This window comes from Carassius carassius, chromosome 28 (genome assembly GCF_963082965.1).
Source record: "Carassius carassius chromosome 28, fCarCar2.1, whole genome shotgun sequence".
Classification (NCBI taxonomy): Eukaryota; Metazoa; Chordata; class Actinopteri; order Cypriniformes; family Cyprinidae; genus Carassius; species Carassius carassius.
In genome coordinates, this window is record NC_081782.1 from 8,652,621 (window position 1) to 8,677,320 (window position 24,700).

General features: G+C 38.3%; 2 protein-coding genes across 2 annotated transcripts; one reads left to right on the plus strand and one right to left on the minus strand.

The window, feature by feature from the left end:
- Positions 1 to 1,546: 1,546 nt before the first annotated feature.
- LOC132107597 (olfactory receptor 52E4-like) lies at positions 1,547 to 2,536 on the minus strand. Its single transcript, XM_059513702.1, has one exon. The coding sequence runs from the start codon at positions 2,531 to 2,533 to the stop codon at positions 1,547 to 1,549; it is 987 nt and encodes a 328-aa protein (XP_059369685.1). The 5' UTR covers positions 2,534 to 2,536.
- Positions 2,537 to 5,458: 2,922 nt separating this feature from the next.
- On the plus strand, positions 5,459 to 22,485 carry LOC132108389 (uncharacterized). The gene is made up of 15 exons (XM_059515097.1): positions 5,459 to 6,016; positions 6,670 to 6,832; positions 7,054 to 7,246; positions 9,157 to 9,252; positions 9,948 to 10,043; positions 10,730 to 10,825; positions 11,521 to 11,616; positions 12,303 to 12,398; positions 12,968 to 13,063; positions 13,759 to 13,854; positions 14,424 to 14,519; positions 15,215 to 15,310; positions 19,719 to 19,850; positions 20,006 to 20,095; positions 20,209 to 22,485. Exons 1-15 carry the CDS (start codon positions 5,908 to 5,910, stop codon positions 22,381 to 22,383), a joined length of 3,726 nt encoding a protein of 1,241 aa, XP_059371080.1. The 5' UTR covers positions 5,459 to 5,907; the 3' UTR covers positions 22,384 to 22,485.
- Positions 22,486 to 24,700: the final 2,215 nt, after the last annotated feature.

Here is a 24,700-nt window from a genome sequence, read left to right on the forward strand (position 1 = left end):
GTGGTTTAGAAGTTGGGCTGGTGTTGTCATCCGTGATGTGCACTGTCAGCGGCAATTCACAGCACACCAGCACCCACTCAATGAAGGCATAGAAGGTTTAGAAGAAAAGTGTATAATCACATACAGACAGGAAACTAGATCATAGAACACGTGGGAACAAAAACACATCTACAAGTCCATGACTTTGACAACAGCCTACCTTCATCTAAACCTACATATTTAAAACATTATTATTAAACACTTGTTAGGCAATTGATTTCCACTTTTTTACGATTTAATATGTGATGAGAAAGGTTAGAAGAGCAAGATCAGCCAAAAGTGCACTCGAATCCTCGTTGATCACATCATACAAGCATTACTCTCTGACCTAAGCCACTGTTGATTCTAACTATCATTTTCCAGTGAGATAAATTGAGCATGACACAAGTGTGTTTATTCTCAACATTTTAGTTTGACTTTTTTTTTCTTGAAACATAATGACTTTATTCTCAACAATTTATTTAGAATTTTTTTGCAACGTGTAATATTTTTTTCTAGAAACAGATATTGAAGAGTTTATGAAGTGTAGTAATAGATCACACTTATATTAGGTTACTTTTAGCATTACCCTGGAGTTAGTTCACTCTACATCCATGCAGCTATACTGTATGTGCACGCAAGTTTTTCTATGCCTGAAAAGAACAATGCCACAGTTTCCTTTGACTTTTCCATCTTTTATTTTCCAGCTTCTAAGCTGGCTTTCTGCTATAGTGATGCCACGTGCATGTATTGATTGGATGATTGGATTGTTAGATTTCTAATCAGTAGGGGTTGAGACCAGAGACCAGGGAAAAAGTGCATAGGGCCCAGAGGCTTAAAGGGGGCCTGATACTTTGCAGTGCTAATTTTAGAGAGGTTGCCCCTAAATAAATGAGATAATAACAAAAATTAAGAAATTAAGATTTTATATGTGTATACGTATTTATATTATGTATTGTTTATCAATAATCAGGATTACCTCAAGATTGCATCAATAAATTGATATCTTAATTCATGTTTAGCTTTTATTCTTTATTGTACAGTAAATACAGAAATAACAAAAAGTTGAGACATAGCAACAGAGAGACAATAAAAAGAACCTTATCAGCAGATCTCAGACATACTCATGTGAAAATGGATCCTTGGTTTGCATTATATGAATGATATGAACAAAAATGACATTTAACAGCATTTGGGTGGATGAAACCTTAGGGTTACATTAAATATTTCAGTGTAATACACATCGCTCAGAAAAAAAAATTAAAATAGCTTGTACAATTTACAGTCTATTTTGTTGTTTTGTCTTGGGGTCCGTAATTAAGAACACAGTACAAAATGCATATTGCTGCTGTTCCCCAACACACATCACGTCTCAAACGCCCACTGGTTCAGAATGTAGCAGAGTGAATTTAACTATTTCTACACATTTAATTTCCACCAAATGATTCTAGAAACATTTATGAAAAAATATATTTCATTTTTCAAATAGGTAATTTAATTCCGAATGATGGAAGAACACAAACAATCATTAACGTTGTTTTGAAAAGTTCTTTCTAATTGGCAAAATTCTTTTTTTAAGCAGTTTTTGAATTAAGACTCTGATTTCAGCTGTGTTTAAAACATAAATAATGGGATTTAACATTGGTGGAAGAGACAATGAAAGAGATCCACTGATGACTCTGGCATTGGGGGTGGGAGTAGTAACTAATGAAGCAAAAAAAATGCATATGACAGGAAGAAAGAAAGAGACAACCAGCAAAAGGTGAGATAGGCACGTCTTTAGTGCTTTTAAACGTGCTTCCCAAGTTGTAATTTTACTTAAGGCAAAAACAATGCCCATATATGACAGGACTATAATGAACAATGGTGCTACAAGGAACAAAAATACGATGAGGTTTGTTAAGAACATATTAATGCTGTTGTCATTGCATGCCATCCCCAACAATGCTCCATAATCACAATAATAACTCTCTACCACATTAGATTTACAGAATGAAAGTTGTGTCATCAAAGACGCTGCCAGGGCCACCAGAGAAGTGTTAAATGCCCATATTATTACAAACACTAAAGACATGAAAGTATTATTCACTATGGCATGATACCTTAATGGCAAACAAATTGCAATGTAGCGATCAAATGCCAGAACAACAAGAGTGGCACTTTGCAGAGTAACAAAGAGGTTCACAAAAAACATGTTAGCCAAGCAAGCATTGTAGGACATGTACTGTGAGTCAGAAAAAAAAATCTTCATCATGTTAGGAATCCATGCATTAGTTTCACCAAGGTCAACCAAGGCCAAGTTAAACACACCAATGTATTTGGGACTGTGCAAACTTCGTTCCAGAGCAATAATAAGGAGGACAGCAGAGTTCCCAATTACAGCAATAAAATAATTGACACACAAAAATATATAGTAATAACTCCTGTATGGTATACCTTCAAGTCCAGTAATGAAAAAGTATTCTGGATAAACAACAGTCATATTCTGGACAAAACTTGCATTTAAAAAACTCATGGCAGCTTTGTGCTTGATGATTTGAACAAGCTGAAAATAGAAATTACCATCAAGACAAACAAAATCTAGGGAATTCACAAAATTGTCATCTTACTTTTCTATCAACTATTTTCAAATGCTGCAAGTATACCTTTTTATAAAGTTTCTGCATAATATTTCAATCACAAACCTGTATACATTAAGTTTTAGAGCAAGAGAACACAATGACTGTGAAGGTCTAAACACCTGTGAGCTGCTTTGAATATTACTCAGCTGTAAATGCTCGTCCTTGTTTTCTTGTTACAAAGATCATTGGACATTTGCGTCATTGAATCCAAATATATCTTCTGATTCATCTCTTGAGAGATTTCAGACAACACTGATGTAATACTATGCTGAAGTTAATGATCTGGCCACTGCTTTAGTTTTGATATAATTTTTTTTTCACTATTAAGGGGTGGAAATGGCTGAGATCCACTGAGGGGACAATTCAAATATGCATACCCCTATGTAATAACCAGTGTTGGCCTCATTAGTCAAAAATATTATTTAATACTCACTACTCTTTTAAAAATTATAATTACTTAAAAAAAATTACTACTATCAGGGAGTGATCAGTACAATATTACTTTTCCATTACACCCCACAAAACTGGTAGGCCTAATTGTGTCTTTCTCCCCAAAATTTCGACTCCACATGTACGCCTCTTTGTGAATGTCAAGGTATGTTTACATAATTACATCATATTTAGAAGTCAGAATCATTATTGGTATTTATTTTCCACTAAATTATGTCATCTGATGGCCATTAGTGGTTTTCAGAGCTCCCTCTGTGAAATCTCCCTGTTATTTCACATTCAATGATTGGCTTCATATACTTCACTCATATCACATGATCATTATTCCCTCCCTATCTAGAGGTTGAAGACATTCTGCGTTATGTCTCAGTAACACAATACTTGTGTCCCAATTCAGTATTTGCATCCTTTGATCCTTCCAATGCTAAAAGCTTTACAGGACTACAACCACTTCTCCACTTTCAACGTGGTAAAAGAGGAATTTAGCCCACGGGCTGCTCCTTCGTCGAATATGCCGGTGTTCTGACAAAAAATGGTACCTATCAAAACTGTATTTATCCTACTGTAAGGGTAAGTTTAGGGCCGGGGTAGGTGTACATGTTAATAAAGCCTCACACCTTATGTGTCGGGGAAGTCGTTGCCTAACGGTTAGAGTGTTGGACTTGCAATCCAAGGGTTGTGAGTTTGAGTGGGGGGAGTGAATGTACAGTGCTCTCTCCACCTTCAATACTATGACTGAGGTGTCCTTGAGCAAGGCACTGAACCCCCAATTGCTCCTTGGGCGCTGCAGCATTAATGGCTGCGCACTGCTCTGAGTGTGTGTGTGTGTGTGTGTGTGTGTGTGTGTGTGTGTGTGTGTGTGTGTGTTTGTCTTTATCACATGGTGGGGTCCTCAACCTGTAAGCCCAGTCACAGCGTGGGGACCAAAATTTTTGTGGGGACCAAAAACCTGGTCCCCACAAAAATAACCTCATTTTCAGTGAAAAGAAGGTCAATGACATGCCCTGTACAGTTTTCAGGGGTAACCTCACAATGCACAAAAACCAACGGTTTGTGCTTAGGTGTGCTTAGGACGGGGTAACTCAGTACTGGCCCCTAGTGCCACAGGATGGTATAGCCTCAACACACACTTTTCAATTTCAAACACACTGGACTAAATGCGCATGTGCAATCAGCCATCTTTCATGTAGGCTAATTATGACTTAATTAATTGCTAAAGCTAAGCTCATTTTAGGGAAACTTAACCAATGCATTGATAACACAGGCTTTTTTTTATTAAGTGCTGAATAATGATAACATTATATATATATTTTCATTTTTCATTGAAAGATGTATTTTAAAATGTAGATTTTCCATAATAATCATATAATAATAATTATAATAATAATAATTTAGTTATTAATAATATAATAATTATTATTTATATAGCTAATTAGTAATAAATAATAATTTAGTCTTATGTTAAGCATTGTTCTGGGCTGCGTTTCATATGAGACTTTTGGGAAACAGCCCTGTTTGAACGCATTGTCGGCAGTGTTTGAAGGCTCTCTGTAATTGATTGGTTCTGACTTGCAGCATTTGCGTGTGTTCAGATCAGTGTCAGATGAGCAGGATTGTATATTGTACGCATTAAATTTATTTTAAAATAAACAAAATCACAGGTTAAAAATCACTGTAGTATCGATAGATCTAGTTTTATTTGAGTATCGACGTCAGTATCGATACGCCCATCCCCCATCCCTGCTCCACACGACACGAGGAGAGAAAGGATTATCAGCACTCGAACTCGAAGGCCTTTTCGGTGTCAGCAGGCAAGACTGGTTTCAATTAAAAAGGTAAGTTATGCCTATGTGACTTAATGATTTATTCCAGTGCACGGAGCCAATTTGAAATGATTTAAGTACAACATGAAAACGATTAAAAGCATGAAACTTTTTTTTTTTACCAGGTAAAAGCTCACATTTGAACTTGAGTCAGTGCTAAAGTTTAGGGAACGTTACCTTAGTGCTCATCAAAATAAACGTCACGTTTCTTACAAATAACATCAGTAGTTGTGTTTTAAAAATGTTAAAAAGCAACAGAGTTAACCTAGCATACTGCATGTTTTCTCTTCCCTAATTAACATTAAGCCAATTGACTAATTAACGTTAACTCTTTTTAGCAGCAGCAGGCACCTGTCTGGTTAAAAGTTGTTTTTAATCTTATTTTGAGTAGATTGACGTTAAACCTTTTTACTAAATTTATCCAGTAACCAGCCGTTTTAGCCATGTTTCAGAATTGTTCTCTATTCATATACAAATTGACTGAAACTAGAGACACCTGGCAGTTCACGAGCATGCACGGACCTATGGCAAGCCATAACGTTACTAACTTTTATTCATTTCCAGGATACTAATTCTTGATATCAGCAATTAAATTTTTACTTGTTAAAATTATATTTTTTGATATTAGTTATGATATTTAGTTATTGATATCAGGAATTAGATTTCTACTATAATAATGGCAATTTTTGATATCAGAAATTACATTTCCACTAGTAACAATTCTTGATATCCACAATTCAATTTTCACTATTTAAAATGTTAGTTTTTGATATCAACAATCTAATTTCAACTAGTAAAAACTATAATTCTTGATATCATTCAGAAGAGTTATATTTGACAGATTATAGCTCACCTAGTACTTTTTACATCTTAAAATTACACTCCAGTGATCAAGATTTGGTTGTCTAATGTTAAGATAATATGAATAATTTTAAGTGTAAGATTTATGGGCTATTGGTCTAAAACTGCACTGTTTTTTTAATGTAGGATTTCCAATGGCCACACGAAGAAGGAAACCACCAACACAGGATGCCATAGAACATGCTGTGAAGGCCCATGACAAGACAGCAGAGTTAGAAGTGCAATACATTAACTCTTTTAAAGGTATGTGCCTTTGTTATGAATTGTTTTTAATAAATTGCTGTTCTTGCAGAACCCCTTGCCTATACCCTGGGGTTTAGTTTGGAAAATAAATGGAAATTATAGAAATGGCAGTGTATTTCGTTCTCCCATCCTCACGACTATTGATAATTATCTTTGAATTGGAGTGATAAAGGAAGCGGCATGACATTACTTCTGGTCTGGTGGGTGTAACTGGATTCAGCTGTACAAACCAAAGCTAAAAAATGATTACTCACCTTTGTAATGTAGTTATTATAACCTTTTATCAATGATGTAATTTCATATAAGTACTGATGTGATGAGAAAAAAATAGCTCCTGTATATGCAGCTTATAGGCATAAAGCTAATATTTTACTGTTTTTAGACTATTGACCAGCACACATATGCAATGCAATATTAATCATGAATAAAAATGGTATTGAGCAGTATTAAAACTTTGAACTTTCACTGTATATTGCAGTGCAAGTGAAATTTTGGATTTGGGTCGAATTCAAAACTATAATTATGAAGATAGGCAAATATATGACCCCCACCCCCCGGTAGACTACTCAAAAGGTTATTTCAAGGTAGGCAGGTCTGTATACTGTAAGTGTAAAGGCTAAAACAGTGTAATTGTATCTGTGTGTGTGCACTAGGTCGAGGGGTGTTTGCCAAGGCCCGTTTCAGAAAAGGAGACTTTGTGGTGGAGTACAGAGGAGAATTAATCGATTCTAAAGAATCTCAGAGGAGGAGGAGGACATATCACAATAGATGTGGTGTTTTCATGTTTGACTTCTACTGGCAAGAAAAAACATGGTGGTAAGGCTTAGATGGAATTTTTCCTATCAATTGAGTTCATGTTGCAAACAAATGTGTGATAAAAAAAAAAGAAATTCTTGTTTTTTGCAACTTTAGCCATCATTTAGCAGCTTGTGTTGTGTATCTGAAGTTTTCTTTTTGAGGACTGATAAAAAATTGCAATCATAATGTAATTTTATTAAGCCTAATCTGTATTTTTTTTGTTTGTCATCTTTTCAAAGTGTTGATGCAGCTAGAGAAGATGGCAGCCTCGGGCGACTGGTTAATGATGACCACAAGCATCCAAACTGCAAAATGAAGAGGGTCATAACGGAGGGCAAACCACACCTCTGCCTATTTGCTTTGAAGGACATTTATGAAGGAGAAGAAATAACATATGACTATGGTGGAACTGATTGGCCTTGGAGGAAACAGGTTTGTCAAAAATGTGTCGCTGTTCCGGTAAAAAATGATTATGAATATTGGCTTTGTTGTAAAAAAAGTCAGAATGGTATATTTATTTTACCCAGATTTAAACCAATACTGGTATTTCTGCCTCAGATTAGTTTTGCCTAGTTCAGGATAACTTGTAAACAATGTTTAAAAGATTGAATCATCAAATCATCATCTAAAAGACCAAATCAATTTAAATTTTATAGATATACATTGTGTATATTACACTTACCTCAGGCCATCCTTAAAAATATTTTGGTTTGCAGTAACAGTAATTAAAAAAAAAAAAAAAAAAGGTACAAAAATACAAAAATGTATCCTGTGTGACTGGTTTTCCGCCCTTTTTATTTATTTAACAATGCATGCACACATGATGCTGTTTTGTTTATAGTTCTTTAAGCAACTTAATTAATAATAATTGGATCATAAACATTATTTTAAATATGTTTTTTTCACAGTCATGTATTCTAATGCTTTGAATAAACATGCAGTAATATTTTGGTCGATGCGCTATCTTGAGCCTCAGAGGAGAAGCAAAAAGCTTTTCTTCACCCTAACTGAAATTATGCATTTAAAATTCGGATACAACTCGAATTTTGATCATATTTAAGTAAAAAATTCAGCTATTTTCAGCTATTTTGACAGCCCTAGGCGATTCAAGTCCGAAACTGTATGAGACTGAATACCGGCTGAATTCACATTTCTGTTGTAAAAAGAGAAACATTGTGCAGAAGTGTTATTTGCTGTTATGCGTGTTTGTCCGAAGCTGCAGTTGCTGTGTGACGCCTGTTCAAAAAAAAAAAAAAAAAACCTGGATGCGCTCTGAGAGAAGGTCGTTAAAATCATTCTTATTTTCGTTTTCGAAACTTGTGTTGGTTGATTCGTGCAATAGATTTTCGAACATAAAGTGACAGTCGACACGGTCACGGTTTAAGACTAGAGAGGAGAAGAGATGGGAAAAGATCTGGGCACAGTTTTTCCAGAACTTTGTGCCAAGTTAAAGCGGTGTCGAGCTGTTTTAATGAATGTTTTAGATGTATTATGGTGCCCGAACCCGTATGACTTTGAACAGTGACCGCGAACATTTAGTTTACTGCAGCCGCAGCCATCATTACCAAGCGCGAGCCGTTGACTCTGAAAGTGAGTATGAGACAAAGCGAACGCACAGGACACAGTGTGACATCCGTAAACACAGATGACGTCAAGGGTTTTTTTTTTTATTAAAGAAGATAGCCTTCATTTGTATGTAGGCCTTAGGCAATTTATATATTCATAATACTTACTTAAATATAATTAATAGTATTTTAATTGCATTTGTATTAGTTGTTTGAAGAGTAAAAACATAATTGGTCGGTCTTAACGCAAATTTACAATCGGCAAGTCGGTCGGACTAAAAGCAAAAAAAAAATAAAAAATTGAGTCGGTGCTAAATTGACAGGGTCGGTCGGGTTACGACAAACAAGAATATTTTTAAGGATGGCCTCAAGTGTCCTAACACAACCACAGTTCCTTTGTACCTATTATTGAAACTTCTAAAGTCTAAACATATACAGTCTACAACATGTGTCATTGAACTTGAGATCAGTTTGCTTTGTCCAAGTGGTACAAGCTGTTGGCTAGAGGTGAATTCAGTCCTGCCACACTTCACTGTTACTGCTTCCTCAACTGTAATGGTTACAGCTGTCTTATAGCAGGCAACATACATATGACACAAATCACAGCCAACTTGAACCCATCAAAAGTAACTTGGATTTAGCCTCAGATACAGGACACATGTAAACATTGCCACCACATGCATGTCTCCTGTCTCTCACATGTGTTTGTTGTGTTTGCACTGATGTAATGCTACTGCTAACCATCTACTCCATAATAATGTTTAACTCACTCTTCAGGAGGACAAACAATCGGATGCCACTGAGTCTTTTGAGCCTGACATCTTCAGAACAACCGAACAGACTCCTCAGAGGTCATCCAACGTCAAGACACAGGTACTAGTTTCTCTCTTTTATGGTCTTTCACTGGTTCAGACTTTAGGTTGTAACCTTCTACTGTTTAGTTTTGAGGTGTCCTCATCCTAATTGTTCATTTTTTTCATGGAAGTCAATTTTAGATACGTATACGTCAATGTAAATCCTAAGTCTGATATAAGCTTCTAAGCACATTCTGGTTTTTGTGATTTCATGGGGACCAGTCAATAGGACCAGTGTTTAGTGGTGACCTCTCCCTGTGATACACACACCTGTCAGGTCTCTTGTCATTGTGGGGTCCACGCGAACTAAAAATTATTGTAGACACTGGACCACATTAATGACTCTTTTCTGTCTATAAGTCTAAACATATACAGTCTACAACATGTGTCATTGAACTTGAGATCAGTTTGCTTTGTCCAAGTGGTACAAGCTGTTGGCTAGAGGTGAATTCAGTCCTGCCACACTTCACTGTTACTGCTTCCTCAACTGTAATGGTTACAGCTGTCTTATAGCAGGCAACATACATATGACACAAATCACAGCCAACTTGAACCCATCAAAAGTAACTTGGATTTAGCCTCAGATACAGGACACATGTAAACATTGCCACCACATGCATGTCTCCTGTCTCTCACATGTGTTTGTTGTGTTTGCACTGATGTAATGCTACTGCTAACCATCTACTCCATAATAATGTTTAACTCACTCTTCAGGAGGACAAACAATCGGATGCCACTGAGTCTTTTGAGCCTGACATCTTCAGAACAACCGAACAGACTCCTCAGAGGTCATCCAACGTCAAGACACAGGTACTAGTTTCTCTCTTTTATGGTCTTTCACTGGTTCAGACTTTAGGTTGTAACCTTCTACTGTTTAGTTTTGAGGTGTCCTCATCCTAATTGTTCATTTTTTTCATGGAAGTCAATTTTAGATACGTATACGTCAATGTAAATCCTAAGTCTGATATAAGTTTCTAAGCACATTCTGGTTTTTGTGATTTCATGGGGACCAGTCAATAGGACCAGTGTTTAGTGGTGACCTCTCCCTGTGATACACACACCTGTCAGGTCTCTTGTCATTGTGGGGTCCACGCGAACTAAAAATTATTGTAGACACTGGACCACATTAATGACTCTTTTCTGTCTATAAGTCTAAACATATACAGTCTACAACATGTGTCATTGAACTTGAGATCAGTTTGCTTTGTCCAAGTGGTACAAGCTGTTGGCTAGAGGTGAATTCAGTCCTGCCACACTTCACTGTTACTGCTTCCTCAACTGTAATGGTTACAGCTGTCTTATAGCAGGCAACATACATATGACACAAATCACAGCCAACTTGAACCCATCAAAAGTAACTTGGATTTAGCCTCAGATACAGGACACATGTAAACATTGCCACCACATGCATGTCTCCTGTCTCTCACATGTGTTTGCACTGATGTAATGCTACTGCTAACCATCTACTCCATAATAATGTTTAACTCACTCTTCAGGAGGACAAACAATCGGATGCCACTGAGTCTTTTGAGCCTGACATCTTCAGAACAACCGAACAGACTCCTCAGAGGTCATCCAACGTCAAGACACAGGTACTAGTTTCTCTCTTTTATGGTCTTTCACTGGTTCAGACTTTAGGTTGTAACCTTCTACTGTTTAGTTTTGAGGTGTCCTCATCCTAATTGTTCATTTTTTTCATGGAAGTCAATTTTAGATACGTATACGTCAATGTAAATCCTAAGTCTGATATAAGCTTCTAAGCACATTCTGGTTTTTGTGATTTCATGGGGACCAGTCAATAGGACCAGTGTTTAGTGGTGACCTCTCCCTGTGATACACACACCTGTCAGGTCTCTTGTCATTGTGGGGTCCACGCGAACTAAAAATTATTGTAGACACTGGACCACATTAATGACTCTTTTCTGTCTATAAGTCTAAACATATACAGTCTACAACATGTGTCATTGAACTTGAGATCAGTTTGCTTTGTCCAAGTGGTACAAGCTGTTGGCTAGAGGTGAATTCAGTCCTGCCACACTTCACTGTTACTGCTTCCTCAACTGTAATGGTTACAGCTGTCTTATAGCAGGCAACATACATATGACACAAATCACAGCCAACTTGAACCCATCAAAAGTAACTTGGATTTAGCCTCAGATACAAGACACATGTAAACATTGCCACCACATGCATGTCTCCTGTCTCTCACATGTGTTTGTTGTGTTTGCACTGATGTAATGCTACTGCTAACCATCTACTCCATAATAATGTTTAACTCACTCTTCAGGAGGACAAACAATCGGATGCCACTGAGTCTTTTGAGCCTGACATCTTCAGAACAACCGAACAGACTCCTCAGAGGTCATCCAACGTCAAGACACAGGTACTAGTTTCTCTCTTTTATGGTCTTTCACTGGTTCAGACTTTAGGTTGTAACCTTCTACTGTTTAGTTTTGAGGTGTCCTCATCCTAATTGTTCATTTTTTTCATGGAAGTCAATTTTAGATACGTATACGTCAATGTAAATCCTAAGTCTGATATAAGCTTCTAAGCACATTCTGGTTTTTGTGATTTCATGGGGACCAGTCAATAGGACCAGTGTTTAGTGGTGACCTCTCCCTGTGATACACACACCTGTCAGGTCTCTTGTCATTGTGGGGTCCACGCGAACTAAAAATTATTGTAGACACTGGACCACATTAATGACTCTTTTCTGTCTATAAGTCTAAACATATACAGTCTACAACATGTGTCATTGAACTTGAGATCAGTTTGCTTTGTCCAAGTGGTACAAGCTGTTGGCTAGAGGTGAATTCAGTCCTGCCACACTTCACTGTTACTGCTTCCTCAACTGTAATGGTTACAGCTGTCTTATAGCAGGCAACATACATATGACACAAATCACAGCCAACTTGAACCCATCAAAAGTAACTTGGATTTAGCCTCAGATACAGGACACATGTAAACATTGCCACCACATGCATGTCTCCTGTCTCTCACATGTGTTTGCACTGATGTAATGCTACTGCTAACCATCTACTCCATAATAATGTTTAACTCACTCTTCAGGAGGACAAACAATCGGATGCCACTGAGTCTTTTGAGCCTGACATCTTCAGAACAACCGAACAGACTCCTCAGAGGTCATCCAACGTCAAGACACAGGTACTAGTTTCTCTCTTTTATGGTCTTTCACTGGTTCAGACTTTAGGTTGTAACCTTCTACTGTTTAGTTTTGAGGTGTCCTCATCCTAATTGTTCATTTTTTTCATGGAAGTCAATTTTAGATACGTATACGTCAATGTAAATCCTAAGTCTGATATAAGCTTCTAAGCACATTCTGGTTTTTGTGATTTCATGGGGACCAGTCAATAGGACCAGTGTTTAGTGGTGACCTCTCCCTGTGATACACACACCTGTCAGGTCTCTTGTCATTGTGGGGTCCACGCGAACTAAAAATTATTGTAGACACTGGACCACATTAATGACTCTTTTCTGTCTATAAGTCTAAACATATACAGTCTACAACATGTGTCATTGAACTTGAGATCAGTTTGCTTTGTCCAACTTGAACCCATCAAAAGTAACTTGGATTTAGCCTCAGATACAGGACACATGTAAACATTGCCACCACATGCATGTCTCCTGTCTCTCACATGTGTTTGTTGTGTTTGCACTGATGTAATGCTACTGCTAACCATCTACTCCATAATAATGTTTAACTCACTCTTCAGGAGGACAAACAATCGGATGCCACTGAGTCTTTTGAGCCTGACATCTTCAGAACAACCGAACAGACTCCTCAGAGGTCATCCAACGTCAAGACACAGGTACTAGTTTCTCTCTTTTATGGTCTTTCACTGGTTCAGACTTTAGGTTGTAACCTTCTACTGTTTAGTTTTGAGGTGTCCTCATCCTAATTGTTCATTTTTTTCATGGAAGTCAATTTTAGATACGTATACGTCAATGTAAATCCTAAGTCTGATATAAGTTTCTAAGCACATTCTGGTTTTTGTGATTTCATGGGGACCAGTCAATAGGACCAGTGTTTAGTGGTGACCTCTCCCTGTGATACACACACCTGTCAGGTCTCTTGTCATTGTGGGGTCCACGCGAACTAAAAATTATTGTAGACACTGGACCACATTAATGACTCTTTTCTGTCTATAAGTCTAAACATATACAGTCTACAACATGTGTCATTGAACTTGAGATCAGTTTGCTTTGTCCAAGTGGTACAAGCTGTTGGCTAGAGGTGAATTCAGTCCTGCCACACTTCACTGTTACTGCTTCCTCAACTGTAATGGTTACAGCTGTCTTATAGCAGGCAACATACATATGACACAAATCACAGCCAACTTGAACCCATCAAAAGTAACTTGGATTTAGCCTCAGATACAAGACACATGTAAACATTGCCACCACATGCATGTCTCCTGTCTCTCACATGTGTTTGTTGTGTTTGCACTGATGTAATGCTACTGCTAACCATCTACTCCATAATAATGTTTAACTCACTCTTCAGGAGGACAAACAATCGGATGCCACTGAGTCTTTTGAGCCTGACATCTTCAGAACAACCGAACAGACTCCTCAGAGGTCATCCAACGTCAAGACACAGGTACTAGTTTCTCTCTTTTATGGTCTTTCACTGGTTCAGACTTTAGGTTGTAACCTTCTACTGTTTAGTTTTGAGGTGTCCTCATCCTAATTGTTCATTTTTTTCATGGAAGTCAATTTTAGATACGTATACGTCAATGTAAATCCTAAGTCTGATATAAGCTTCTAAGCACATTCTGGTTTTTGTGATTTCATGGGGACCAGTCAATAGGACCAGTGTTTAGTGGTGACCTCTCCCTGTGATACACACACCTGTCAGGTCTCTTGTCATTGTGGGGTCCACGCGAACTAAAAATTATTGTAGACACTGGACCACATTAATGACTCTCTTCTGTCTATAAGTCTAAACATATACAGTCTACAACATGTGTCATTGAACTTGAGATCAGTTTGCTTTGTCCAACTTGAACCCATCAAAAGTAACTTGGATTTAGCCTCAGATACAGGACACATGTAAACATTGCCACCACATGCATGTCTCCTGTCTCTCACATGTGTTTGTTGTGTTTGCACTGATGTAATGCTACTGCTAACCATCTACTCCATAATAATGTTTAACTCACTCTTCAGGAGGACAAACAATCGGATGCCACTGAGTCTTTTGAGCCTGACATCTTCAGAACAACCGAACAGACTCCTCAGAGGTCATCCAACGTCAAGACACAGGTACTAGTTTCTCTCTTTTATGGTCTTTCACTGGTTCAGACTTTAGGTTGTAACCTTCTACTGTTTAGTTTTGAGGTGTCCTCATCCTAATTGTTCATTTTTTTCATGGAAGTCAATTTTAGATACGTATACGTCAATGTAAATCCTAAGTCTGATATAAGCTTCTAAGCACATTCTGGTTTTTGTGATTTCATGGGGACCAGTCAATAGGACCAGTGTTTAGTGGTGACCTCTCCCTGTGATACACACACCTGTCAGGTCTCTTGTCATTGTGGGGTCCACGCGAACTAAAAATTATTGTAGACACTGGACCACATTAATGACTCTTTTCTGTCTATAAGTCTAAACATATACAGTCTACAACATGTGTCATTGAACTTGAGATCAGTTTGCTTTGTCCAAGTGGTACAAGCTGTTGGCTAGAGGTGAATTCAGTCCTGCCACACTTCACTGTTACTGCTTCCTCAACTGTAATGGTTACAGCTGTCTTATAGCAGGCAACATACATATGACACAAATCACAGCCAACTTGAACCCATCAAAAGTAACTTGGATTTAGCCTCAGATACAGGACACATGTAAACATTGCCACCACATGCATGTCTCCTGTCTCTCACATGTGTTTGTTGTGTTTGCACTGATGTAATGCTACTGCTAACCATCTACTCCATAATAATGTTTAACTCACTCTTCAGGAGGACAAACAATCGGATGCCACTGAGTCTTTTGAGCCTGACATCTTCAGAACAACCGAACAGACTCCTCAGAGGTCATCCAACGTCAAGACACAGGTACTAGTTTCTCTCTTTTATGGTCTTTCACTGGTTCAGACTTTAGTAATACCATTCCAACAAAAACTTCCCAGATATACAAAAACTATCCCAGAGGTATTCAAATAAACACCAATATCAAGTTATTTTTCTGATTGAGTGTAGGTTCCTTGCCGCTGTCGCCTCTGGCTTGCTTAGTTGGGGACACTTCATCTACAGCGATATCGTTGACTTGATTGCAAATAAATGCACAGACACTATTTAACTGAACAGAGATGACATCACTGAATTCAATGATGAACTGCCTTTAACTATCATTTTGCATTATTGACACACTGTTTTCCTAATGAATGTTGTTTAGTTGCTTTGACGCAATGTATTTTGTTTAAAGCGCTATATAAATAAAGGTGACTTGACTTGACTAAAGTCGTGGCCAAAAGTTTTAAGAATTACATAAATATTGGAAATTGGAAAAGTTGCTGCTTAAGTTTTATAATAGCAATTTGCATATACTCCAGAATGTTATTAAGAGTGATCAGATGAATTGCATAGTCCTTCTTTGCCATGACAATTTACTTAATCCCAAAAAAACCTTTCCACTGCATTTCATTGCTGTCATTAAAGGACCTGCTGAGATCATTTCAGTAATCGTCTTGTTAACTCAGGTGAGAATGTTGACGAGCACAAGGCTGGAGATCATTATGTCAGGCTGATTGGGTTAGAATGGCAGACTTGACATGTTAAAAGGAGGGTGATGCTTGAAATCATTGTTCTTCCATTGTTAACCATGGTGACCTGAAAAGAAACGCGTGCAGCCATCATTGCGTTGCATAAAAATGGCTTCACAGGCAAGGATATTGTGGCTACTAAGATTGCACCTAAATCAACAATTTATAGGATCATCAAGAACTTCAAGGAAAGAGGTTCAATTCTTGTAAAGAAGGCTTCAGGGCGTTCAAGAAAGTCCAGCAAGCGCCAGGATGGTCTCCTAAAGAGGATTGAGCTGCGGGATCGGAGTGCCACCAGTGCAGAGCTTGCTCAGGAATGGCAGCAGGCAGGTGTGAGCGCATCTGCACCCACAGTGAGGCGAAGACTTCTGGAAGATGGCCTGGTGTCAAGAAGGGCAGCAAAGAAGCCACTTCTCTCCAAGAAAAACCATCAGGGACAGATTGATCTTCTGCAGAAAATATAGTGAATGGACTGTTGAGGACTGGGGCAAAGTCATATTCTCCAATGAAGCCCCTTTCCGATTGTTTGGGGCATCTGGAAAAAGGCTTGTCCGGAGAAGAAAAGGTGAGCGCTACCATCAGTCCTGTGTCATGCCAACAGTAAAGCATCCTGACACCATTCATGTGTGGGGTTGCTTCTCATCCAAGGGAGTGGGCTCACTCACAATTCTGCCCAAAAACACAGCCATGAATAAAGAATGGTACCAAAACACCCCCCAACAGCAACTTCTTCCAACAATCCAACAACAGTTTGGTGAAGAACAATGCATTTTCCAGCACAATGGAGCACCGTGCCATAAGGCAAAAGTGATAACTAAGTGGCTCGGGGACCAGAATGTTAAAATTTTGGGTCCATGGCCTGGAAACTCCCCAGATCTTAATCCCATTGAGAACTTGTGGTCAATCCTCAAGAGGCGGGTGGACAAACAAAAACCCACTAATTCTGACAAACTCCAAGAAGTGATTATGAAAGAATGGGTTGCTATCAGTCAGGATTTGGCCCAGTAGTTGATTGCAGAGGTCCTGAAAAAGAAGGGCCAACACTGCAAATACTGACTCTTTGCATAAATGTCATGTAATTGTCCATAAAAGCCTTTGAAACATATGAAGTGCTTGTAATTATATTTCAGTACATCACAGAAGCAACTGAAACAAAGATCTAAAAGCAGTTTAGCAGCAAACTTTTTGAAAACTAATATTTATGTAATTCTCAACTTTTGGCCACGACTGTAGTTGTAGACGCAAGCTCAAAGGGACATAATGAAATCACTTATGCGATTACATTCTATTTGGCCAAAGATATGCCCATTTACACAGTAGAAAGAGAAGGCTTCAGGAAGCTTTTGAATGCACTGGTCAAATGATATGAAATCCCATCATGCGCCTACTTTTCACAGGTAGCTGTCCTGCAGTTATATTTTTGTCTTTTTTGAACATCTGTGCTTTTGTCAGTGGTCCCGTTTAAACGTCTGTTAAAAGCAGGCTGTCATTTCGTCAGCTACAGCTACGTGTTTAATAGATATAACAGCAGAAGAATGATAAATGCCCAGGAAGTTCTGCCAGTGACATGAGTGAAGAAGAATTGGATGAGAGAGAGATTACTGCAGGCATGGGTGCGTAATTCTGTGTGTGTGAACGAGAAAAAGAGAGAGCACTCGTTTTATTTATTCTCATAGCAAGGCAAACTAAGTGATTATTACCAAAACTTTATGGCAAGGCTAGCAGACCCAAGTGCAGGACTAAGAATGGGATTAGTTACAAAAGAGGAATATTTATTGCAGGGTTCAAAGGATCTAATATTGTGCAGGTGAAGAGCGAGGCAGAGTGAAAATAGATGCATGCCGAACCGGGTTGGTGGCTGCTGTTCAGAGCAGGGGTAACAGTAGCTGAGAGTCCAGAGTGAGCGAGTCTGATCCAGTAGATCCAGAGCAGAATCTGGGAATAGTTTAGCTGGGCGGGGGTCCAGGCGGAGAGCAGACGGGATCCTTAACACTTAACTAAACAATGCGTTATTATGCATAATGCTCTTTTAACTTTTATTATAGCAAGTAAATGCTCTTCCTCTACATTCGGCCTAATATAATTATTTAAATGTGTTCATTTATATTGTTGAAGCCTACAGTTTAGCCTAGGGCTGGGCGATATATAAAAAAAAAATATCTCGATATTGTCAAAATGTTTACAATATTCGATATATATCTCGATATGTTTGCATTTGCATTTAAATAATAAAAAATAAAACATGATTTTCTTTTGCCCATTTAAAACAAAAACAATAAAACTATTTAGATTAAACGGCTAATTTAAGCAGTTAAAAAAATCTAGACCAAGAGATCACTTACTGCTTTTTATTAATGAATACACGTAGGCCTATATGTAACTGAAGCAGTGCAAATTAAGTAACAGTTACAGAAAGTGCATTCTGTCAACTTTTTAGTGCATGCAATTCACAATTTAAACTATGCAACTGGGATAAGTATTTTATTTTAATTTTTTTAACAAGTTTTTAAGCTAAGAACACAAGTCTGTCAACTGTCTGTGGTTTTCAGAGAAGCTCTGTGGCATGAAACTATGGTCCTACTGACACTAAAAACCCTCTTAGATGGGGAGCTAGTTGCTAGAGCACATAGCTATTTCTTATATATAAATATATATATAAATGAATACCAAAGACTTTTGCATTCTCTCTGTCTATATTATGGAAACTGGTAAACATATCAGTGAAATTCCCCAATAGTAATTCCAAATGGCCATAGCCTATGTTTCTCTATTCGAACATCAGCGTTCGAGTAAGTGCATTTATTTTGCGATCACAAATGCAAACAATACAGTTGAGATCTCACGACAGAACACAGACCGGCTGAACGACGCTTTCATTAGATCGCTCAATTCCAGCTTGTTAGTGTTTTCAGATTATCGTCGGCGGCTCTTCCGCAATGAGGAGTGAGCACGTGCGCATGGTTGCCAGATTGCTTTAAATAAGCAAACACGGGGCAGAAAATGTATCCTTGTAACAGTAGAGCTCTGATTCGGAGATTTAAACTCTTGTTATCTGGCAACCGCTATCATTACAGCTCTCGTAGTAGAGATGCGTAGAGCAGTTAGCAGTTACAGGTTCCTTTTTTGGACATTCGGCGCGTTCTTTTGGGAAAGTATGCTTGAATTTGAAATATTCGATATTCCCGATATATTCAAATTGTACATCGTCGTCAAAATTATTCCGATATTATCGCTAATATTCGATATATCGCCCAGCCCTAGTTTAGCCTATTGATTAATGTTAAAATGTAGGCTATATGACTGTTTTGTTCTGTAATGAAATTAAGCATTTAACACAGCTGAGGACTTCATTTTGTTTTCCCTTTGATGTGAACTGGAGCGTTACGTTCACTGCTGTGAGCGGAGGTCAGGCGCGTGGAAAAAAAAAAACCTCCAATATTTGAATCTCACTTTGAAAATCAAATGTTTACCTAACAATGAAATATTCAGGTTCGGCCCTAGTCATTTCCACTTCTAAAATTGCAGTATTGTACTTGCTATATATTTAAACCATTCTTATGCCACATGTCTGTTTTATTGAAAAATATGAAGATTAAGTGTGGGTTTCCAGTGTTTTTGAAATACCATTTGATGTACATAGGTATACATTTATGTATCTGTGTGGTCATTCATATCTTATGTCTTTCTTTGATGTTCTATAGTGCCCACACGATCCAGAACCCTTACCTTCAATGAACAAAGTTGGAATGAATCCTTCCCTGGTGGACTACACAGATTCTGATGAATCTCAGAGTCCAAGCACAAATCATGACCAGTTTAATTCAAGCTGCCAGGTATTGTTTTTTTTTAGCATTTGCATGTATTTGTACAGGAATGGTTACCGAAATATAGTATCAGAAAGCTCAAACATTATTGGTTCTGCTTTCAGTACCTATTTTTCCCTTGTCCTTGTGTTTAAATGTTAATTACATATTTTTCAACACTCTAGACATGGTGTCCGACTTCTGAGTTCGAATTAAGCCTCACCCACCAGGACAGAGATTATGTTCCAAGGCTGAGGAGGACCAAAAGCGTACAGGTAAGCAACTCAATATCTAGAAGATGGATGTACATACTTAGAATCTTGTACGTAACCGAAAAGTAATGTTTAATCAGTGTCCTGACATTGACTTCACTTTTTCTTTTCTGAAGATGAACAGAAAGGTTGAGTTTGCTTCAGATGAGCTTTTTGACCTCACCTCGGGCAGCAGTGGAGAGGAATATATTCCTCACAGTAGTGAGGATTCATCTGAAGGTACAGACACAAGCGAAGTCATTCAACCAGTCAATCAGAAAGAGAGCATGCTTAGATTTCCAATCCTAGGGAAGTATGCTGACGTCCGAGAACTGAACGATGTGTCGTCAAAGCAAATCCTTAACAGAGGACGCTCACCTTCAAGAAGAGGGGGCAACTCTGGTGTGAGACGTAAAAGGCAATGTTCAAGCAGTTCAAGACGTGCATCCTACCCTACAACACAAGCAAGTAGTGGTCACTCAACAAAACGGAGTGGAGACCCTGAATCTGTATTACAGAATACAACAGCTGATCTGGAGAAAGATCTTCCTGAAAGTGCCTCTTCCCTCCATACAGAAGATGTAGCTGATGGTTCACTTTCCATATCTGCTGTCTGTAAAAAGGAGAATGGGTCAAGAATGTACAACAAAAAACAATACTGTTTGTACTGTAGGGAGGGATTCATAAAAATGGCAAGGCATTTGGAGCGTGCTCATAAAGATAAACCAGAGGTTGCACAGGCTCTGTCCTTTCCAAAAGGCTCCAAAGAAAGACGAATGCATATGGAATATTTGAGAAACAGGGGCAACTTTGCACACAATGTGGATGTATTAAATGCTGGTGTTGGAAATCTTGTTCCTCGCAAGCAACCAAGGAAGGATTGTCAAGCACAGAATTTCCTGCATTGTATACATTGTCATGGTTTCTTCACAAAGAACGTTCTTTGGCGGCACATGATGACCTGCAAGTTCAAGCCGAGTGTTCCACAAAAACCTGGCAAAACTCGTGTCCAGGCCCTCTGCGCATTTGCTGTACCTCCACCACCTGGTGTCAAGGTGGAATTTTGGAAGCTGCTAAACAACATGGTTCAAGATGAAGTTTATTCTGTACTGAAATCGGATTTCTGTATCATGGAGTATGGTGAGCATTTGTATAACAGGCTTGGATATGATGTTGGCAAACATGAATACATCCGTCAGAAACTGAGAGAGCTAGGAAGGCTTCTGATATGCTCAAGAAAAAACACTTCCTTGAAGACCATTAAAGATCACATCAAACCTGCCAATTTTATGCAAGTTGTGGAATCAGTAAAACTCTTAGCAGGCTATGACAGTAAAACCCATGCATACAGGTGCCCAAGTCTAGCTCTCAAAATTGGACACAACTTGACAAAGATTTCAATGCTTCTTGAAAGCCATGCAAATCTACAGAACGACTACAGTGCTGCAAAAGATGCTCGTACATTCCGCAGAGTGTATGAAACCAGATGGAATGAACTGATATCAGCCGCATCACTGAGAACTCTTCAGGAATCTAAGTGGAATACTCCTCTGTTGCTTCCATTCACAAAAGATGTCCAGACTCTCCATTCGTATTTGGATGTGCAACAACAAGATCTTCACAGTAAACTGTCTACAGAGGTATCCCCCCAGACGTGGGCAAAACTGGCAAAGGTCATTTTGGCACAAGTCATTTTGTTTAATCGACGAAGAGCTGGGGAGGTGTCAAAAATGACCCTTTCTGCATATGTATGTCAAAATCCATCCGACCCACATGAAGATGTGAATGAAGCCCTCTCAGATCTAGAGAAGAAACTCTGTCAGCATTTCAGCAGGATTGAGATAAGAGGAAAAAGGGGAAGAAAAGTTCCTGTGCTTTTGACCCCAGTGATGAAGCAAGGACTGGATCTGCTTGTCGGCACACGGCAGGAATGTGAGGTTCCTCGAGAGAATGTATACCTATTTGCAAGACCATCGGCTTTGACCTGTTACCGTGGGTCTGATTGCCTTCGACACTTTGCCAAGGTCTGTGGTGCAAAAAGTCCTGAAAGTCTCACTTCTACAAAACTACGCAAACAAACAGGAACACTGTCTCAAGTTCTCAACCTCAGTAATACAGAGCTGGATCAGTTAGCTGATTTTCTTGGGCATGACGTTAGAGTGCACCGGCAGTTCTACAGACTTCCTGAAGGCACCCTCCAACTTGCAAAAATTAGCAAAGTCCTCATGGCTCTGGATCAGGGACGCCTGGCAGAATTCAAGGGCAAGACACTGGATGACATTAACATTGATCCCGAAGGTACTTATTATTAGGACTGTCAATTACTTAAAATATTTATTGTCCATAGTTCACTCACGATTATTCGCAGATTAATAGTGCATTTTTTTTATCTGTTCTAAATGTACCTTAAAGGGATTTTTTTCAGCATGACATGTTTTTATGTTTCTGCTTGTCAAGTTGCTAGTTGTTTCTGATTCTATACAAAAGGCCACGGTCAGAGTCGTTGCTATGGAAACGATACGCTGTCTGGTACTGTTGCAGCAGTGTAGGTTTTAGAAAGTTGCAGACTGGTACGTTGACGGGAGTTGCAAGTCACGAATCTTTGGTGTGAACTGGCCCATTTCTGCTTAAGGAGTTTTGTTTCTGCTCGCCATACACAGCGGTACTGCTGCACCTCTTCGACGGTCATAATTACTGAACGCACATGCATTAATCATGTGTGGGGCTGCAGCTAAAATAATTTTAGTAATCGAGTATTCTATAGATTACTACATCGATTTGTCGAGTAATCGTATAAGAAATACTTTTGCTTGACAGCAACACAAACTCACCACCCAACCAGGCGGAGAACAATAAATGTACATGTATACAAAAAAATTGTGCCTTTAAAAGAAATTTGGGTTAATTCGTTATCACGTTAACTTTGAAAGCCCTACTTATTTAATTTTTCTTCACAGATTTCAACATGAACACTTCATGTCTCATACATGTTTTTCTTTTGGTGTAATTGGGAGCGTGTCTGGATCGAATGAATTACATTGGGCTTTCACTAACGGTCATTCTTTTCCCTTCACAGAAAATGTCCTCTTGGACAGCGAACGCGAGTCAGAGTCAGGTATGTATTTTACATATGATCCTAATTCTGACCATGTTTATGTGTTAATGGATAACCACAAATGTTGATTTACTATATGGATGTCCCAAAAAAGGCTTTTTTTCTCTTAAATATTATCTGCTAATGTCTAGTCCAATCTGATACTTTTACCTAAATATTGATTAAATATGTATCTGAAACAATGGTAAATAACAGCTATAGATATTGACTCTGACACACCTTTTTTTTTCTAGCTACTTGATCCTATACTTAAGGTCCTTGTTCAAAAATCTTAATTTGATAAACTGTAATTACTGAAGTAATATGAATGATTAACTTGGAGAATGTCATTTGCCCAAATTGTGAATGTGAATTTTTCACATACATTTGTTCACTTTTGCATCACAAGCAGACTGTAGTGGACAAAACAGAGTTCAGTCAACAAACACAGTACAGTTATGAAAGTGTCAGAGTTTGAAATCTCCATTAAAAAATGCCCAGATTGGCTTTGATACCGATTATATATTTAGGATCCGCATGGGCCATCTCTAATATACTGTTGTATGACTAATACGTCTTAATTGTTATTTTCTGCATTTTGTGTTTTTCTGGTTTTCAGAGAGTCAGGTTACAACTACTCGGAGGGAAGAGAATGACACAGCAGTGCCAGATGTCAGTGAGAGCAAGTCCCAAAAGAGGGATAAAGGTTAACTTTTTAGATCTCAATTATTTACATTTTGATCAATATGCCCTATGTCTGTTTCATATCAAACTTTGTCACTGTATTGTCTTTAAAGATTGACAGCTGTAGATATTGACTCTGTCACACCTTATTTTGTTCTAGCTACTTGATCCAAATACTTAAGGTCCTTGTTCAAAATGTTTAATTTGATAAACTGTAATTACTGATGTAATATGAATGATTAACTTGGAGAATGTCATTACTGAAATATACCTGTTCAGCTACAATGAAGACACCTCACACCTTGTTGGAACTACAGAAACACTCAGATGGTACAGTTGTCTTAGAGTGGAGCTTCCTCACAGAGTGTCACTCACTGGTGCGCCCATATTGTGAATGTGAATTTTTCACTTTCATATGCAGACAAATGTTTTACTGTACAGTGGTGGCTGTTGTAAAGAAAGAATAGTTTTGCATCACAAGCAGACTGTAGTGGGCAAAACAGAGTTCAGTCAACAAACACAGTACAGTTATGAAAGTGTCAGAGTTTGAAATCTCCATTAAAAAATGCCCAGATTGGCTTTGATACCGATTATATATTTAGGATCCGCATGGGCCATCTCTAATATACTGTTGTATGACTAATACGTCTTAATTGTTATTTTCTGCATTTTGTGTTTTTCTGGTTTTCAGAGAGTCAGGTTACAACTACTCGGAGGGAAGAGAATGACACAGCAGTGCCAGATGTCAGTGAGAGCAAGTCCCAAAAGAGGGATAAAGGTTAACTTTTTAGATATCTCAATTATTTACATTTTGATCAATATGCCCTATGTCTGTTTCATATCAAACTTTG

What these genes read in the sequence shown, in the direction of transcription:
- LOC132108389 (XM_059515097.1), top strand. Translation starts at nt 5,908, where the DNA reads ATGGCCACACGAAGAAGGAAACCACCAACACAGGATGCCATAGAACAT. An exon ending in CATCCAACGTCAAGACACAG is followed by an intron (nt 10,044 to 10,729) that starts GTACTAGTTTCT and finishes CTCACTCTTCAG; the next exon opens with GAGGACAAACAATCGGATGC. An exon ending in CATCCAACGTCAAGACACAG is followed by an intron (nt 10,826 to 11,520) that starts GTACTAGTTTCT and finishes CTCACTCTTCAG; the next exon opens with GAGGACAAACAATCGGATGC.
- LOC132107597 (XM_059513702.1), bottom strand. Translation starts at nt 2,533, where the DNA reads ATGAGTTTTTTAAATGCAAGTTTTGTCCAGAATATGACTGTTGTTTAT.